The sequence below is a fragment of the Salvelinus fontinalis genome, chromosome 3 (assembly GCF_029448725.1).
Source record: "Salvelinus fontinalis isolate EN_2023a chromosome 3, ASM2944872v1, whole genome shotgun sequence".
In the NCBI taxonomy this organism is placed as follows: domain Eukaryota; kingdom Metazoa; phylum Chordata; class Actinopteri; order Salmoniformes; family Salmonidae; genus Salvelinus; species Salvelinus fontinalis.
The window spans coordinates 41,023,671-41,043,288 of record NC_074667.1 but is presented as its reverse complement, the minus strand read 5'-3'; the positions used below and the strand labels follow the sequence as shown (position 1 = coordinate 41,043,288).

General features: G+C 45.7%; 1 protein-coding gene across 1 annotated transcript in view; it reads right to left on the bottom strand.

Annotated features, from left to right (window-relative positions):
• Positions 1-12,147, bottom strand: part of LOC129851547 (protein enabled homolog) — a 24,687-nt gene extending 12,540 nt beyond the window's left edge. The window contains exon 1 of the mRNA XM_055918166.1: positions 10,995-12,147. Within this exon, the coding sequence (XP_055774141.1) occupies positions 11,152-12,147 (996 nt within the window). The 3' untranslated portion in view covers positions 10,995-11,151. The remainder of the gene's footprint in view (positions 1-10,994) is intronic.
• Between the last annotated feature and the right edge of the window lie 7,471 nt (positions 12,148-19,618).

The following is a 19,618-nucleotide window of genomic DNA, read 5'->3' as shown; positions in this document are numbered from 1 at the left end:
CTCTCCTCTCCTCTCCTCTCCTCTCCTCTCCTCTCCTCTCGTCTCCTTCTCCTCTCCTTTCCTCTCGTCTCCTTCTCCTCTCCTCTCCTCTCTTCTCCTTATCTCCACTCCTTCTGAACTCGTATCCTCTCCTCTCCTCTCCTCTCCTCTCCTCTCCTCTCCTCTCCTCTCCTCTCCTCTCCTCTCCCTCTGCACTCCTCTCCTTTGCTATCCTTCTAATCTCCTCTCCTCTCCTTCTGCTCTCCTTCTGCTCTCGTTATGCTCTCCTCTCCTCTGCACTCCATCCGCACTCCTCTCCTCTGCACTCCTTCCGCACTCCTCTCCTCTGGTTTCCTTCTGAATTCGTCTCTCCTCCTCTCCTCTCCTCCTGTCTCGTCTCGTATCCTCTCTTCTCCTCTGCTCTCATTCTTCTCTTCTATACTTCTCCTCTCCTCTCCTCTCATCTCCACTCCTGCACTCCTCTCCTTTTGAACTCCTATCAACTCCTCTCCTCTCCTATCCTCTGCACACTTTCTGCACTCCTCTCCTTCTGCTGTCCTTCTACACCCCTCTCCTCTGCTCTCCTTCTGCACTCCTCTCCATCTGCACTCCTCTCCTCTCCACTCCTCTCTTCTTCTCAACTCCTCTCCTCTCCTCTCATCTGCACGCCTCTCCTCTCCTCTCCTTTCATTCTGCACTCTTCTCCCTCCAGTCTGTCTTTTCCTCTTCTCTCTCATTAATTCATCATGTTTAAACACTGGGCCCCACCCCACCTCTAGGTCTCCCACACCGTTTAATGTCTCTTCCCCCCCCCCACCCCCCCACCCCTCCTCTCTTTCCTAGGATCTCTCCATTTCTCCAATTGTCATCCCTGATCCTTCGCTCCCATCATCTACACTGCTTAATCTCACCCTTATTCGTCCCTCCCTGGCTGTCACCCCCCCACCCCCTCCCTCTCTCGGGCAGTGTAGAAGTAATGGAATGCAAAATCAACATGCCTGTGACATTTTAGTCCCCCCACCTCCCTTACCCCCTTTTAGACACCCCTATTGCACCCCAACTCCCCACTACAATGATGCACAGTGGTTGGTAAGGCGATGCTAATAAGGACTTGGTTGGAACTGTAATTAAAGAACAAGGGTCCTGGGAGGAACTGGGGAGGGAAGATGAGACGGCAGTGGCTATCCACTGGTCAGAACGATAAATAAACAATAAATCCCCCATCCAACTTTCACAATGCACTTACCCCCCTTCTATAAAGGAATTGTGAAATGTCTTGTTAGCCCATTCTTCTTCATCAGGACCAGCAGGAGGTCTGGACCAAACCCCCCCCCCCCCCCCCCCCCCCACACACACACGCACGCACGCACGCACGCACGCACGCACGCACGCACGCACACACACACACACACACACACACACACACACACACACACACACACACACACACACACACACACACACACACACACACACACAGGCCCAATTGATCAAAGCAGAACCAGTCTATGGATCAGAGCTGGTCTTGGTGTCATTTCTGACATTACACACACACACACACACACACACACACACACACACACACACACACACACACACACACACACACACACACACACACACACACACACACACACACACACACACACACACACACACACACACACACACACACACACACGGACCACAATAGCTCAATCACAGTTTCCCATAGTTAATGACCAGGTAGTTAACACGCTCAACACGATAACGGCAGTCAAGTCCAATTAAGGCCTAATTAATGACATACTTCCTACAAAGCTAATGGAGATGTTCATTAGCAGTAAACATTCGATGTTCATTGGCAGCCATGAGAAGAATGAGAGTATCACTAACATGTCACACAATCAGGCTTAGATTGATGTCATGTTCAATTGTTGTTCAATATCTATGCTTGCTAGCTGGTAATTCTGATTAAAATAGCAATAGTACTGAATTCAGGAGGGAAAAGTTGAATAATAATAATTGTATAGCTACTATTTCACTATGTTTTACTGTTGCTCGGGAATGTTGTTACTAAACAGCTGTCTACTAAATAAGTGACTGTGTCATCCTTTAAATAATTTCCATCAGACTTAACAACATACTGGTAATTTATGCTGTAGATTGATAGAATGTCTTATTACTCTAACATGATAATGTTTTTAAATGTACCAGAGCCACACAATAGAATGAGTGGTCACCTAACAAGAAACAAGAGAAGAACAATGAGACAATGATAACAGTTCTGACAGGGAAACACCAGGAGGGGAGTTCAGGCTGTCCATCAACTCTTCCCTTGTAATGCTGTGGGCTTGACTTTGATTGACAGCTGTCAGTCACTCTGAGGAAGCCCTGTGGGGATTTTCGTGTCATCAAAGAGGGACAGTGGAAAATAGGTATACTGAGGGGTGGGGGGGAAGAGGGAATAGACGCAATCTGATCTGACTTGGTCCAGCTCTCATCTCTCATCTATCCACCCCAGGGGTGTGTGTGTGTGCGGGTGCGTGCGGGTGTGTGCGGGTGTGTGCGGGTGGGTGTGTGTGGGTGTGTGCGGGTGTGTGTTTAGATTAGGCCTTTCGGCAGATTGAGAGACCCTCTGTGGTAAGACCTGGTGTCCTGGAAGTTCTAAACAAGAGAGAGACTTGAAAAATTCTTCAAACAATCAATCTTTATTTGATATTAACTTCTTATGGCTGAAGGGGCAGTATTGAGTAGCTTGGATGAAAGGTGCCCATATCAAACGGCCTGCTCCTCAGTCATAGTTGCTAATATTTGCATATTATTATTAGTTTTGGATAGAAAACACTCTAAAGTTTCTAAAACTGTTTGAATTATGTCTGTGAGATTAACAGAACTCATATTGGCAGGCAAAATCCTGAGTTAAAATCAAAACAGGAAGTCAGAAATCTGAGCCTCATATAATGAGACTTCTATGGTGTTGTGGGAGAGATTGATAGCAGAATTAGTCAGGTGTCCATCAAGCAGACATTTTCTGATCATGCTTTTTCCTCATGGTACTCACTTGCGTTCCATTGCTCACGAAGACAAGAAAGAATACTCCGGTTGGAACTTTATTGAAGCTATATGTTAAAAACATCCTAATGATTGATTCTGTACTTAGTTTGAAATGTTTCTTCGACCGGTAATATCACTTTTTGAAGTTTTTGTCCGATATAACGCTGACCAGAATTAGCATTTGGATATGTAAACCAGACGCGCTAACAAAAGAAGGTATTTGGACATAAATAACGATTTTTTTTCGAACAACTCAAACATTTATTGTGGACCTGGGATTCATGTTGTGCTTTCTGATGTAGATCATCAAAGGTAAGGGAATATTTATCATATATTTTCTTCTTTATGTTGACCCATCTTTGCGGCTGTGGTGTTTTACTTTTGAGCGCCGTCTCAGATTATAGCGTGGGTTTCTTTTTCCGTAAAGTTTTTTTGTAATCTGACACAGCGGTTGCATTATCATCTATATTTATGAGTATTTCTGTTGAAACGATGTGGCTATGCAAAGTCACTTGATGTTTTTGCCACTAGTGAATCTAGTCGCCTCAATGTAAACTCAGATTTTTTTATATAAATATGAATTTAATCAAACAAAACATGCATGTATTGTGTAACATGAAGTCCTATGAGTGTCATCTGATGAAAATAATCGAAGGTCAGTGATTATTTTTATCTCTATTTCTGCTTTTGTGACTTTATCTTTGGCTGGGAAAAATGGCTGAGTGTTTTTTGGATTTGGTGGTGATCTAACTTAAATATATGTTGTGTTTTTGCTGTAAAACATTAAAAAAAATCGGACACGATGGGTAGATTAACAAGATGTTTATCTTTCATTTGCTGTATTGGACTTGTTAATGTGTGAAAGTTAAATATTTCAAAAGAATATTTTTGAATGTCCCGCGCTGTCTTTTCAGCAGATTGTTGGGGGGAGGTTCCGCTAGCGGAACATGTGTCCTAGAAAGGTTAGGGGACTACGTTCATTCCAGGAAAGATAGGAACAGTAACAAATCTTACTAACATTTGTTGCAGAGTATATGAATTACTAAAAATAAGAAAAGTAAAATAACTGCCCCATTGATTAACCAGTGAAACACGGTAGCTCCCCATGCCACAAAGATACTCTTCAGCGCTGCAAAAGGGTCTCACCCTTCTCATTTCAGAGCAGTCCGTTTACTAAGCAAGTGAAACAACTTATTAACTTCGTGGGCATTAGCAACAGTTCCATACCAGGGCAGGAGGCCCCTGAAAAACGTATCCAGAGGTGAGACTGCCACTTTCTCAGGTGAGCGCTTCCCCCGTCTACCTGTCGGATGGGATAGCATAACTAATCCATACATATTGCCAAGTTTATAGTATGCTAGGTTAGCGGAGGCCTCCGAGGAAGGCATGCAGAACGAGACACAAGAGCAGTTACCAGCGTCAAATGATCTAACCATTGCATTCTTCTTTAGGCACATCCATGCTGGCCTTCCTTTCACAACCTTCATAAAGGGCGGGGAAGTACCCAACAGGTTACTACCATTTAGCTTCTTCCTACTCCATGTAAGAGTTGCTGAATACCAATGGGGATGGGCCAGTAAAATGTATGTTCGGGAACTCAGCCTGCCTATACTCAGAGCGGGTTTTGGAGCCCCTGACTAGTGGTTCCAGGCTAGGTAGTATACCCAAACTGGCTCATGTACTTCTACCCGCCTAAATGGAACCCCTACTGTGGTAGCTAAGGGAATACGCCCACACACATACCAGTCTGTCAGGTTAACCTCTCTGGTACAAGTGGGATGCTAGCGTCCCACCTCGACAACAGCCAGTGAAATTGCAGGGCGCCAAATTCAAAACAACAGAAATCCCATAATTAAAATTCCTCAAACATACAAGTATTATACACCATTTTAAAGATAAACTTCTTGTAAATCCACCACAGTGTCTGATTTCAAAAAGGTTTTACTGCGAAAGCACACCATGCGATAATGTTAGGTCAGCACCTAATCACAGAAAACCATTCAGCCATTTTTCCAGCCAAAGAGAGGATTCACAAAAATAAAATTCATCACTAACCTTTGATGATCTTCATCAGATGGCACTCATAGGACTTCATGTTACACAATACATGTATGTTTTGTTCGATAAAGTTCATATTTATATCCAAAAATCTCTGTTTACAATGGCGCGTTATGGTCAGAAATGCATTGTCTCAAACAAACATCCGGTGAAAGTGCAGAGAGCCACATCAAATTACAGAAATACTAATCATAAACATTGATAAACGATACAAGTGTTAAACATACGAATAAACATAAACTTCTCATAAACTTCTTCTTCTGCAATCGCTGTGTCAGATTTCAAAAAGGCTTTACGGAGAAAGCACACTTTGCGATTATGTTAGGTCAGCACCAGGCACAGAAACCCATACAGCCATTTTCCAGCCAAGGAGAGTGTCACAAAAGTCAGAAATAGCATTAAAATGAATCACTTACCTTCGATGATCTTCATCTGGTGGCACTCCCAGGTCTCCATGTTAGACAATAAATGTTTGTTTTGTTCGATAATGTCCCTCTTTATGACCAAAAACCTCCTTTTTGTTTGCGCGTTTTGTCCAGTAATCCGAATCCTTAAGGCGCGTGCACTAAGTCAAGACGAAAAGTCCAAAAAAAGTACAATAAAAGTTAGTAGAAGCATGCCAAACGATGTTTAAAATCAATCCTCCGGTTGTTTTTGTCATAAATAATCAATAATATTTCAACCGGACAAAAGCTTCGTCAATAGGAAAGGAGAAACAAGAAAGGCGCGTTCCCGATCAGGCGCATGGGTGATGAATGGAAATTTCCACTGGCCACTGATTGAAAGTGCTGTATCTCCCTCATTTTTCAGAGTAAAAGCTTGAAACAATGCCTAAAGACTGGCCACATGTAGAGGAAGCCAAAGAGCTCACGAACTGAGTCCTAAGTCTTTGTATGGTGGATAGGCTCTCAATGGAAAAACAGCCTTTCAAAATAATAGTACTTCCTGGTTGGATTGTCCTCGGGTTTTCGCCTGCCGTATCAGTTATGTTATACTCACAGACATTATTATAACAGTTTTGGAAACTTTAGAGTGTTTTCTATCCAAATCTACTAATTATATGCATATCCTATCTTCTGGGCCCGAGTAGCAGGCAGTTTAATTTGGGAACGCTTTTCATCCAAAATTCCGAATGCTGCCCCCTACCCTAGTGAAGTTAACAACTAGAGCAGTGTGATTCAGGTGAAAAAACCCAGTGTCCTCCCAATCATGGAGATGGTGCAGAAAGCGCAGGGGGAGGGGGGGCGAGAGTGGCTGTCATTTAAGTCCTCAATGGGACTGCGGTCAAGTTGGTCAAGTTGGTTGAGTTCAGCTTTTCTGCTCTCTGTTGTTTGCCTGTTCCAAGCGCCCATACGCCAGCTGTAATGAGGAGGATGAGAACGAACACAACAAACATTATGCGTAGAGTCTGGTCCTGGTCCTCCCATGGCCATCTAGACTGCACCTGGCGGTGGCTCATCCTCTGGTACATCCTCAGCTGGATCGTGTGGCACTTTCCGGCAGTGGCTGGCGTGGATCCACATAGACCTCTCAGACACACGAACAGTGGTTGGAGTGGTCAACAATACCTGGATACCTGGAATGGTCCAGTCCACCTCCTCAGATCCTTGACCACCACTCAATCACCTGGCTGTAGCTGGTACAGGATTCCCACCAATGGCTGAGGCAAAGGGGTGTTTAGCATTCTCATAGGTCTGCTAGTCAGTATCATATGAGGTGCCAACCCAGTCATCCTGTGGGCTTGCGCTCTCATAAACATCAGGGTCAGGGGCATTACTGTGACCCAGGGGAGGCCAGTCTCTGCCATGAGTTTCACCATGTTCATTTTTAGGGTCTGACCAGGCAGTATTTGTACCCCTGGCATGGTGTCAACTCAATGAAATCCATCATCACAAATTGCACTTCTGAGGTTGGGCAGACAGAGGCATGGGAATCCCCCTTCCTGCATTGTTATTCATACAAATCACACATTTTGCACAATATTATTCAGCAAACACAGAAAATCCAGGTGCAAACCAAAAAAGATTTACAAAACCTACAACTCTTTGACACATGATCCTGGCCATGTACCAACTTTGCCAGGTAGGAAAAACACGAACGTGGTAGGGTTGGGAGCCGGACCCAACCACAGTTTCTGCAACCTGTCATAGAGACCTCCAGTGCGCCTCCACGGCCCAGTGTATACGGTGCCTACTCCCAGAACCAGGCCTCCTGTATGTCTCCCCAGCCTGGTGAGTCCTGTGCCTGCTCCCAGAACCAGGCCTCCTGTATGTCTCCCCAGCCCCCTGCCTGGTAAGCCCTGTGGCAGCTCCACGCACTAGGCTGCCTAGACATCTCCTCACTCCAGTGATGATCCATGGCCCGAAGCCTCCAGTGATGATCCATGGCACAAAGCCTCCAGTGATGATCCATGGCACGAAGTATCCAGAGATGATCAATTGCACGAAGCTTCCAGTGATGATCCATTGCACGAAGCCTCCAGTGGTGATCCATGGCACAAAGCCTCCAGTGATGATCCATGGCACGAAGCCTCCAGTGATGATCCATGGCATGAAGCCTCCAGTGATGATCCATGGCACGAAGCCTCCAGTGATGATTCATGGCACGAAGCCTCCAGTGATGGTCCATGGCCCGGAGCCTGCAATGAGGATCCATGGCACGGAGCCTCCAGCGACGGCCTCCAGTCCGGAGCCTCCAGCGACGGTCCCGAGTCCAGAGCCTCCAACGACGGTCTCCAGTCCGGAGCCTCCAGCGACGGCTTCCAGTCCGGAGCCTCCAGCGACGGTCCACAGTCCGGAGCCTCCAGCGACAGTCCCCAGTCCGGAGCCTCCAGCGAGGTTCCCCAGTCCAGGGCCTGCAGAGAGGATCCCCAGTCCAGGGGCTGTGGCGAGGATTCTCGGTCCGGGGCCTGCGTCGAGGGTCCCTAGTCCGGGGTCGGCGACGAAGGTCCCCGCACCAGAGACGCCACCAAAGTGGGGGGAGCCAGAGGTGGAGCGGGGTCTATGTCCCGCACCGGAGCCGCCGCCATGAATAGATGTCCACCCGGACCCTCCCCTATAGAGTCAGGTTTTGCGGTCGGAGTCCGCACCTTTGGGGGGGGGGGGGGGGGGGGGGGGGGGGTACTGTCACGCCCTGGCCATAGAGAGGCTTTTATTCTCTATTTTGGTTAGGCCAGGGTGTGACTAGGGTGGGCATTTTAGTTTCTTTATTTCTATGTTTTGTATTTCTATGTTTTGACCGGGTATGGTTCTCAATCAGGGACAGCTGTCAATCGTTGTCTCTGATTGGGAATCATACTTAGGCAGCCTTTTTTCCTTTTGTGTTTGTGGATAGTTATCTTTGTTAGTGGCACTATAGCCCTGTTAAGCTTCACGGTCGTTTCTTTGTTTCTTGTTTTGTTGGCGACATTTAAATAAAAGGAAAATGCACACTCACCACGCTGCCCCTTGGTCTCCTTCCGACGACGGCCGTGACACATACAGCTATTGCAGAAGGGAGAAGAATACCTTTCAAAAATATATTTTGAGGGAGAAATAGTTTTCCCAGAGGATGTGAGGAACCCACACTGTTCCCACAATGTACCAAAATCATGTAGTACCCCAAATGTATACTGGCTATCAGTGTAGATAGTAACTGACTTATCTTTCACCGGTATGCAAGCTTTTGTGAGTGCAAGAAGTTCTGCAACCTGCGCTGAGAGATGTGGTGGAAATTTAGCACTCTCAAGAGTGGTTGCAGCTGTGGTTACTGCATACGCAACCAATAGTTCCCCTTTCTCAGATCTCTGAGCCAAGCCATCTACAAAATTGTCCAATTCAGCATTCAACAAAGGGACATCAGTTAAGTCTGACCTTGGTTTTGAGACAAGCTCAACTAGAGCTGTGCAGTCGTGGGGTTCTCCGTCTTCTTCAGTTGGCAACAATGTAGCTGAATTCTTGTTTGGTAACAGGCGTTGGGACAGAGAATTGCTCTCTCTGGACCCAGCTGCCTGCCAATTGGGGTGATATCATGTCCCAAGTAATTTACAGTTTGGGAGACAAGATGCAACCTATTTTTGATACTTTGTGGCCATTCTCTGCTAGAATAGTCAACAGAGCTCTCGTGTCAGTTTCACACGCCTCCAAGGCCTCAGAGAACAATCAGAGCACATGTCCTCAACATACCCTATTAGAGTGCTCCACTCCGGGGGAACGAAACCTTTGTTTCCCTAATGTAGGTGAAAAAATTGCGGGGGATTCGGTAAAGCCCATTGACGCGACCGTCCACGTAGAATGGCACCCGAGAAACAAAAAGGCAAACCAGAAATGTGACTCTGGTGCAACCGGAATGCTAAAAAATGCATTAGCCAGATCCACAACAGAAAACCAATTAGCTGTGGCTGGAACTGCTGACAACAGTGTAGTTGGGTTGGGAACCACTGGGGCACAAGCATAGACAGCCTCATTAACTGGCAAACTCAACAAAACACCAATCCCCTGAGGCTTTTCTTACTGGCAAGATAGGGGTATTGCAAGGTGATACAGGACTAAGGCTCCCTTCTCTACGAATTAAGCATGGACAGGGGTAATATCCTTGATTGAATACCCTTGATTTAGTGGATACTGTGCTTTGGAGGGCCGGTGGGTGCCTTTAGGTGCTACCACAAGAGGTTCCACCCACTTCATTCTCCCAAATCACACTTGTCCACTGCCATAAGCAGTCAGGACCCCTCTCAACAAGGGCGAGTCCTCACTCAAAAGCATGATGTATGTGGCGAATGGAGGTTGGTCAAGTCCATGTACACCCCTCTCAACTGGAGTACCCCAGTTGAACGGGTAACAAAATGTTTGTGTGCTGAGTGAAGATGCTGACCCATCTGGATGCATTTCTCAATCTGTAGCTCCCATCAGACCCTTCATTTACATTTATATTTTAGTCATTTAGCAGACGCTCTTATCCAGAGCGACTTACAGTAGAGTGCATTCATTTTTATTACATTTTTTTTTTTTTTTTACATTTCATTACATTTTTACATACTGAGACAAGGATATCCCTACCGGCCAAACCCTCCCTAACCCGGACGATGCTATGCCAATTGTGCGTCGCCCCACGGACCTCCCGGTTGCGGCCGGCTGCGACAGAGCCTGGGCGCGAACCCAGCCCAGCCTGGGCGTGAACCCAGAGACTCTGGTGGCGCAGCTAGCACTGCGATGCAGTGCCCTAGACCACTGCGCCACCCGGGAGACGCGGGTCATCTATACCCCAGTATCCTCCCGCTCAACAGTCTCTTTTAGCAAGGGACACATGAGGAGTACTGTCTTCAAACAGGTAGAGCTTTTTCTGTGCAGGGGTTAAATTAACCCCTAAAGCACAAAAATCACTGCTATAGAACAACCCCTCACACTGCACTGACTCTTCATCTACACTCTGTGAAAACCATTCCTTCTCATAGCGTAAATCCCTTGTCAATGGTGAGAAATGGGAAGTGCAATGTAAGCCTATCTCAGACATGAAACTGCACTCATGGCCCCAATAGCTTTTTGCCATTGAGAAAATACGAGCAATATTGGGCACCTCATCGTTAACATCACATGCATAATACCAGTCACAAAACTCAGACATCAGCATCAATTGCTCCCCTTCTTCCTCCTCATGTATAACTGTGAGTCCAGTGGGTCCACACGTTATGTTAAAACCCAATTTGCATATGAGGTCTCTGCCCATCAGATTGACAGGACAGTGGTCAGAGTAGAGAAATTGATGCTGGCACTGCTCCTTACAAAAGGAGACTGGCAAGGGCATGGTAACGTCTTCCCTGAATGGGAGACCCAAACCCCCTAATGTTTTGACTGTTTCACTAGACATGAGATGTTTCTTCATAGCTTTACAGTTAATCACAGACATTGCAGCCCCAGTATCAACAATAAAAATAATTGACTCACCATTGACGCAAGCCTCCACTGTTGGCTCAATACTAGGGAGAGTGTAGCTCTTTAAAAACAATTGTTCCGGCTTTTCTGTTAGCTCTACTTCGTCTGTCCCTGTCTCATCATCATGTCAATATTCTTCCTCCTGTTCTTGGCCCTGGGTTATACAGGGTCATCTGTGTAGGCGGGCCCATCTGCCATTGCCCAGGTCGGCCACTTCCATGGGGGCCCTCTTGGGGCCGCCACTGCTGTTGAGGCTGAGATTGAGGGAGTGGCCCAGGCCACTAGTTTGGTGGCGGTTGCCAAGGCTGTTGGGCAGGGGGATGCCACAGTCCTGAAGCTTCTGCTGGCCCATGTCCTCTAGGGGCCCCCCTTGGGGCTCCTCTGCCTCTTGGTCCACTCCTGCCTCGACCTCTTCCAACCATCTGAGCTCCAGTCTGAAGTGCTTGATCACATTGAGCTGAGAAATGGCCAGGTTGCCTACATGTGAAACAGTTTCCCGGCTTAGTCTTACCCCCACGACCCTTCCCAGCCCCTCCCCTCGGCTGGCGCCTGGCCTTGGTAGAAAGTCAAATGAGCAGCTTGTAGCTTCTGGGTCGTCACCTTCTCTTCCTTCTTCTTCCACGTCTTTAGGATCCACACGACAGGCTGTCAAAACGTGTGTCCTGCCTCTCTTCTCTGGTGTCAACTTCTTCTGTAGTCTGGTTCTACTCGCTGGGGGAGGAGATGACTTTGACCCCGACTGTGATGATGTGTCGCTGACGTCCTCCACAGTCGAGCTGCTCGGACCTCCCATCTGGGGGAAGGGGTTAATGCTCTTTCTTTCCTTTGCTTTGGCTCCCCCAGCAACTTCTTTATTTCTTGACAGCTTTGCAGTTCCTCCCATCATGTCTGCCAGGCCAGTGAGTGGTTTGGCCACCACATCTGTCAACGGGGAGGCAGCTTGCGGTAAGGGCGGGGGCATAAGCACTGGTGCAGTAGATGGCATGGGGTCCAGCAGGGCAGGCGGAGGAGGAGGGAGGGGCAGCCCATCGTCCACTGGCAACACTGGGTAGAGGTTAGGAGGAGAAGAGTAGGGAGGGGGAAAATCTCTCTCATCATCTTTCCTATTCTTCCTCATGGTTTCTTCTTTCCCCTTCCTATCTTCCCCCTCAGTCTCTATTGCCATGTTCTGACGCGGCAGACGCCTAAATGGGTCTTGTCTTTCTGTACGCCTTTCTGCCTCTCTCTCCAATTTCCTAAATTTATCCCAGTCTATTTTATCCCCTTTTCCTTTTTTCTTTCCCTCATGTTCTGTTAGTCTTCCCCTTGCTTCTTCTAACAGTGTCACACTCAGTGTCCCTGTCAATGGAAAACCACCTTCCCTATGCCACAATTGCACCTGGTCCAGAACGTCCCTTCCCCACTTATCTGCCATAACCTTCAGGGGTCCCATCAGGGGGTTTGGCAGGCCGTCTCCTTTGCTCCCTTGTGCTCCCATGGTTCCTGTTTTACGCTCACACAAACACAGAACACAGAACACATACAGATAAAACAGTCATTATAATAATTTTTTCTTCTGCTAACTAGACTCTACCGAGCCATAGGGGAGTAGTTGTGTCCCCGTTAAAATATTGTTTTATTAAAGGTCCAAATGCAGGGTGTTGTCTCCACACAGGCTCGTCACCCACGGCAATCACCGTAGTGTAGTGTCTATTCCTATCCAAATATGGAAAACTGCCTACTGAGTACCCATGTCTTCTACTTAAGTTTGTAACATGTTCCCAGAAATCCAGTCTTAATTCATATTTTCTCATTTCCACCACAGGAGATGTACCAGGTAAAGGGAAACATTCACAATAACACCTTACTAATGTAACCCAGGGCATACCCTTCAAACACAACAAAAAACACAAATAAAAACACAATAGGAATGAACTCACCAGGCAAAGAAACCCACTCAGGAGAAACTCACGCACTGGACTTTTGTTCTTACACAACCTCACCAGTCCTGCTGAGATCAACCAGCCATGGCGCTGGACTTTTGGTTAGCCCTGAACTGTCTAGTTAAACAATTATGTTTAAGGTTTTACTTTACTTAAGGTTTTACTTAAAAACACTCTTATCAACTGAGCCCAGTCCTGCTAGCCACCGCAGCCATTGATCCACGCTCTGGGCGTACCCTAAAACAGGGGCTTAAACTATTGAGAACGATCCAAGCTCACCTCTCTCAATGTTTCTATGTTCGGGATATGGTATCCACCCACCCTGCTTGGATCCTGAGGTGGGTCTCAGCTGCTCCTTCAGGAGTGCGTCTTCTCTGAGATCCCAATTTGGAATCCCCCGTGCATGTTTACCCAGGTCCACAGGAGCAGTCAGCAAGTGAAGTTACATATCTCATCCTCATCGCTAAGAATGCCATGGAAGTTCTAATCAAGTGGTAGAGACTTGGATAATTCTTCAAACAATCCATCTTTATTTGATATTGATTAATTATTTCAATAATGAAGCTGGTCGACGAACCACCCGTAAGTGATTTGTTGAGAGCTCTGCAATAATGAGGCTGGTCGACCCCACACTCTTGAGTGTTGGGCTGAGAGCTCTGACATACAGAAACAAACAAGAGGTCTTAAATAATAGACCTGTAAATGCTTAGTCATGGCTGGTTCCACCACAAATGTCTCAATGTGTCGAACCAACAGATATCTACTGGATGAGGTGGCCAAATTTTCAGAGTCCTCTGTGTTCTCATGCGAGTACTAAGAACGGTTTGTTCTTAGAATAGAGAATGAGGAGAGACTTTGTTTGAAACAGACCAGTTTCAGAGTACAGAGGGTGGGGGTAAGAACACAAGATGTGCACAGCCGTGGTGGATTAGGTACAGAGTTATGTGAAAACAGCAATTTACACAACCAGAATAACAGAATTGTACATACCTATCATTCAAAGTAATGCTAATACAAATGTTTTCCTCACACACGTTCCAGAGCCAGGGAAGGGAGGGGAGGAGGTGTAGGGGCAGGACAGACATTCAGAGTTACAGCCCTCCAGTCTCCACCATGTATCCTACTCTAACAGCACGTCACCTTCTTTCACCAGACAGTGACAGAGCCTAACATTCAGAGACACAAATACACACACAGTAGCAATACAGACTAATACACACAGACGTAACATTTGAAACAAGGTCTAGTTGTGTTCGCAACCGGACTAGATTGTGAACGATTCTTGGTAGAATGCATTGTTTGACTAACATCAGGGTTGTAAACACACTGTTGTTAGAAATGCAACACCCCGAATTATTCGTACTCGAGTTCAAGTTTGTTGAGCAGAGGCTGTATAAAGTTGAAGTCGGAAGTTTACATACACTTAGGTTAGAGTTATTAAAACTCGTTTTTCAACCACTCCACAAACTTCTTGTTAACAAAGTATAGTTTTGGCAAGTCGGTTAGGACATCTACTTTGTGCATGGCACAAGTCATTTTTCTAACAATTGTTTACAGACAGATTATTTCACTTATAATTCACTGTATCACAATTCCAGTGGGTCAGAAGTTTACATACACTAAGTTGACTGTGCCTTTAATGTCTTGAGAGTCATGCGTTGCTTGTTGTAGGGAGCTCTGTAGATTGTTCCATACGTAATATCATCGGCTTCATTGACAAACAGTTAGAAACACACACCTCAAATCATGACAGAGAAGAGGAGAGAGGGAGAGGAAGGAGGAGAGAGAAATAGTTCATTTTAGTTGTTCATTTGGTCTGCCGGCTGCAATGAGTCCTGCAGCAGGATTGATACACGCTCCAGAGACGTGTTCAGACTAACAACTACCTGTCATATATTACGCCTGTAGGAAAATAGATCATGCTGAAGGCAGCATAGAGAAGAAAAATGCATGTTAAGAACAAATAAATGATTGCATGGTGCAGGAATAAATTAAATTAGTTGATTATTGAATGTTATGATGGACACAGCTAATAGAACCAAAACCTACAGTTGAAGTCGGAAGTTTACATACACCTTAGCCAAATACATTTAAACTCAGTTTTTCACAATATCTGACATTTAATCCGAGTAAAAATTCCCTGTTTTAGGTCAGTTAGGATCACCATTTTATTTTAAGAATGTGAAATGTCAGAATAATAGTAGAGAGAATTATTTATTTCAGCTTTTATTTCGTTCATCACATTCCCAGTGGGTCAGAAGTTTACAAACACTCAATTAGTATTTGGTAGCATTGCCTTTAAATTGTTTAACTTGGGTCAAACATTTCGGGTAGCCTTCCACAAGCTTCTCACAATAAATTGGGTGAATTCTGTCCCATTCCTCCTGACAGAGCTGGTGTAACTGAGTCAGGTTTGTAGGCCTCCTAGCTCGCACAATCTTTTTCAGTTCTGCCCACAAATCTTCTCTAGGATTGAGGTCAGGGCTTTGTGATGGCCACTCCAATACCTTGACTTTGTTGTCCTTACGCCATTTTGCCACAACTTTGGAAGCATGCTTGGGGTCATTGTCCATTTGGAAGACCCATTTGAGACCAAGCTTTAACTTCCTGACTGATGTCTTGAGATGTTACTTCAATATATACACATAATTTTACTTCCTCATGATGCCATCTATTTTGTGAAGTGCACCAGTCCCTCCTGCAGCAAAGCACCCCCACAACATGATGCTGCCACCCCCGTGCTTCACGGTTGGGATGGTGTTCTTTGGCTTGCAAGCCTCCCCCTTTTTCCTCCAAACATAACGATGGTCATTAAGGCCAAACAGTTATATTTTTGCTTCTTCAGACCAAAGGACATTTCTCCAAAAAGTACGATCTTTATCCCCATGTGCAGTTGCAAACCGTAGTCTGGCTTTTTTATGGCGGTTTTGGAGCAGTGGCTTCTTCCTTGCTGAACGGCTTTTCAGGTTATGTCGATATGGGATGCGTTTTACAGGTACACTTCCAATTGACTCAAATGATGTCAATTAGCCTATCAGAAGCTTCTAAAGCCATCACATAATTTCCTAGAATTTTCCAAGCTGTTTAACCTCACTAGGGTATGTGGGACTCCCATTTACTCAATAAATGTTTGTTTTGTTCGATAAAGTCCCTGTTTATATCCAAAAACCTCCGAACTTTTGTTCGTGCATTTTGTTCGGTAATCCACAGGCTCAAACGCAGTCTCAACAGGCAGAGGAAAAATCCAAATAGTGTCCGTAAAGTTCGTAGAAACATGTCAAACGATGTTTATAATCAATCCTCAGGTTGTTTTTAGCCTAAATAATCGATAATATTTCACCGGACAATAAACAAGAAAGGCGCGCGCTCGGTCGCGCGCATGAAAAACCTCTGGGACACTGTTTGGCCCACTCATTCAGAGTGGTCTTACTCTCTCATTTTTCAGAATACAAGCCTGAAACAATTTCTAAAGACTGTTGACATCTAGTGGAAGCCATAGGAAGTGCAATTTGAGTCCTAAGTCAATGGATACTGTAATGGCATTCAAAAGAAATCTACAAACATAAAGAATCAGATCTCAGATCTCTTGGATCTGAACAGATCTCTCGGATCCGAACCGGCACGGGTCTGTTTTTCCACGGGCCTTTCGGAATTCGTCTGACTGTACTCAGGTGCATTTTGAAAAAAAATAAAATATTTATGCATATCGGGTTGGGTGGGAAAGCCACGAATTCATTTCGGAACAGGTCCAATTTTTTAGACCCGTGAAGACCTCTAATCACTGGTCCCATCGAGACCAAGGTCTCTTTTACAAGGGAGTACTGCATATACACAATTTACAAATACAACAAAATACTAAACTACAGAACCCACTCAAGAGAAAATATCACATTCCTGATCAAAGAGATCCCCAATCAACCATTTGAACTGCCCAATAGGCACCAGTACATCTAGTTGTAGAGAGCTCTGTAGATGTTCCATAAATAATATGATCTGTTTCATTGACAGACAGTTAGAAAAGACACATCTCAAATCATGACAGAGATGAGGAGAGAGGGAGAGGAAGGGAGAGAGGGAAAGATGGAGGAGGGGAGTAAGACCTTTGCGCAAGGCAAATAAATAAGCAACTAAGCAGGCCAGGGGCAAAATGCATCTCACGTCCTCTTTGTTAGGATGGACAGGAACGAGGGAGGAAAAGGAGAGAAATGAAAGGAGACATGAAAGAGAGAGGCTAAATGGCTGGAAGGAGGAATACAAGCTTGTTTTTCCAAATAAGACTGCTCCCAGTGTCTGCAGAAGGCAGGCAGAAAGACTGGATGACAGAGAGAGGAATATACTGTAGAGTAAAGAGGGAGAAAGAATAAAGGGGGAGGGAGAAAATAAAGAGAGAGAGAGAAACACAGACACAGAGAGAGAAATAGAAGGAAGCATTGGGGATGGGAGTGTCAAAAAAGACAGCTACGTAAACAACAGCCAATACCTTTAACTACAGTATGATACACTGACGGAGATAAAGGACTGTTCTATATGACAGCACCTAGTAACAGAGTGAGAGAGGAAGGTCCTAATGCAGAAGACGAGTTGAAGGGAGAAGGAGAAGAGAAAGAGTAGGACGGGTTGGAGAGTGTGAAAACAGTTGAAGGGAGAAGGAGAAGAGAAAGAGTAGGACGGGTTGGAGAGTGTGAAAACAGTTGAAGGGAGAAGGAGAAGAGAAAGAGTAGGACGGGTTGGAGAGTGTGAAAACAGTTGAAGGGAGAAGGAGAAGAGAAAGAGTAGGACGGGTTGGAGAGTGTGAAAACAGTTGAAGGGAGAAGGAGAAGAGAAAGAGTAATGGATGGGTTGGAGAGTGTGAAAACAGTTGAAGGGAGAAGGAGAAGAGAAAGAGTAATGGATGGGTTGGAGAGTGTGAAAACAGTTGAAGGGAGAAGGAGAAGAGAAAGAGTAATGGATGGGTTGGAGAGTGTGAAAACAGTTGAAGGGAGAAGGAGAAGAGAAAGAGTAGGATGGGTTGGAGAGTGTGAAAACAGTTGAAGGTAAACTGTGGAGAAGTAGCAATATTATCACTGTCACTATGGTTGGCTCCCCCATCCTCCATCAACTAGAAACAACCACACACACACACACACACACACACACACACACACACACACACACACACACACACACACACACACACACACACACACACACACACACACACACACACACACACACACACACACACACACACACACACACACACACACACACACACACACACACACTCAGTGATCCATGGTTCTAGCAGACTGTCTGATCCCCCTCTCTCCTCAGGGGGGTGTAAATCTGGAGGAATCTAAGGGGCTTCATTTGGACACCACTGTGAGGGGAGTAATAATTCTCTTTCTCCCCCCCTACACGCACGCCCACACGCACACACACACACACACACACACACACACACACACACACACACACACACACACACACACACACACACACACACACACACACACACACACACACACACACACACACACACACACACACACACACACACACACACGTTTCAAGTCCATGTAAAGTCTTTTCTAGCTGTAAATTGATCTTCCATGCTGTATAAGTTGAAAGGTGTATACTCCACGGTACCTACCAACAGATATCCATGTATTTACTGTAACGTAGAAGAACGAATGGTGGGCATGCGGCATTACACAGAGCATACACACAAACCTCTATATCATTACATACTGTAGGATATGGAATGGGAGAGAGAGTGGGAATGGATGTCCTTATCATGGTGGTCAGCTGTCTCATCAGATCCAGAGAAGCAAATCCACCTTAAATCCCCCCTCTCTCCTCTCAGCCCCACAGCATGAGACCGATCGAATGAGGGAAGGAATGGCTGGGGGATGAGTGTGAGATAAAGGAGTAGAAGAGTGAAAACAATGGATGGGGAATGGACACATACAGGTAAGACACATTTTATAACAGGTTAACTAAAGTCTGAGTACAATATGCTCTAGGAAAAGCTGTGTGTGTGTGTTTCTGTCTGTCTGTCTGTCTGTCTGTCTGTCTGTCTGTCTGTCTGTCTGTCTGTCTGTCTGTCTGTGTATGTGCATGCGTTTGTTTGTGTGTGTGTATGTGCATGCGTGTATGTATTGAAGCTTTTCTGGCTCGTGGTGGCCCAACGCCCTTCCTTTATTTTTGGTGTTTCCTTTATTTTGGCAATTACCTGTATGTTTGTACATGTGTGTGTGCTCAGATATCAAACATCACACCGTGGTACCATATTCAGCCTGAATGTCCTCCCCTCCTCTCCTGTTCTAGTCACCTTCTCCCCAATTTATTATTAACGAGCTCGGTGGGCCTCGTTAGTGGCCAGACACACAATGCTGCTTCCACAAACAAAACAAAACGCTCCAAACCGGCCTGGGTAATTGCCTTTTTTCTTCGATGTCTCTCTCGCTCTATCGCTCTCTCTCACTTCTCTCTCTCTCCCTCCTCTCTCTTCTTCTTCCTTCTTCTGCTGACACCTGCCGCAGGAGAACTTGTAAACAAATGGACACACTCACCAGGACTGTTTCTTTCTTGCTCTCTGCATTTCTCTCTCTCTCTCTCACCTATCTTCTCTATCCATCTCTCTGGTCTTTTAGGCCCCAGTTTTGCTTTAATCTTATCCCATCCCTCCCTTCTCCCTCTCTCCCGCTCATTGGAATTCTCCACATCCTTCTC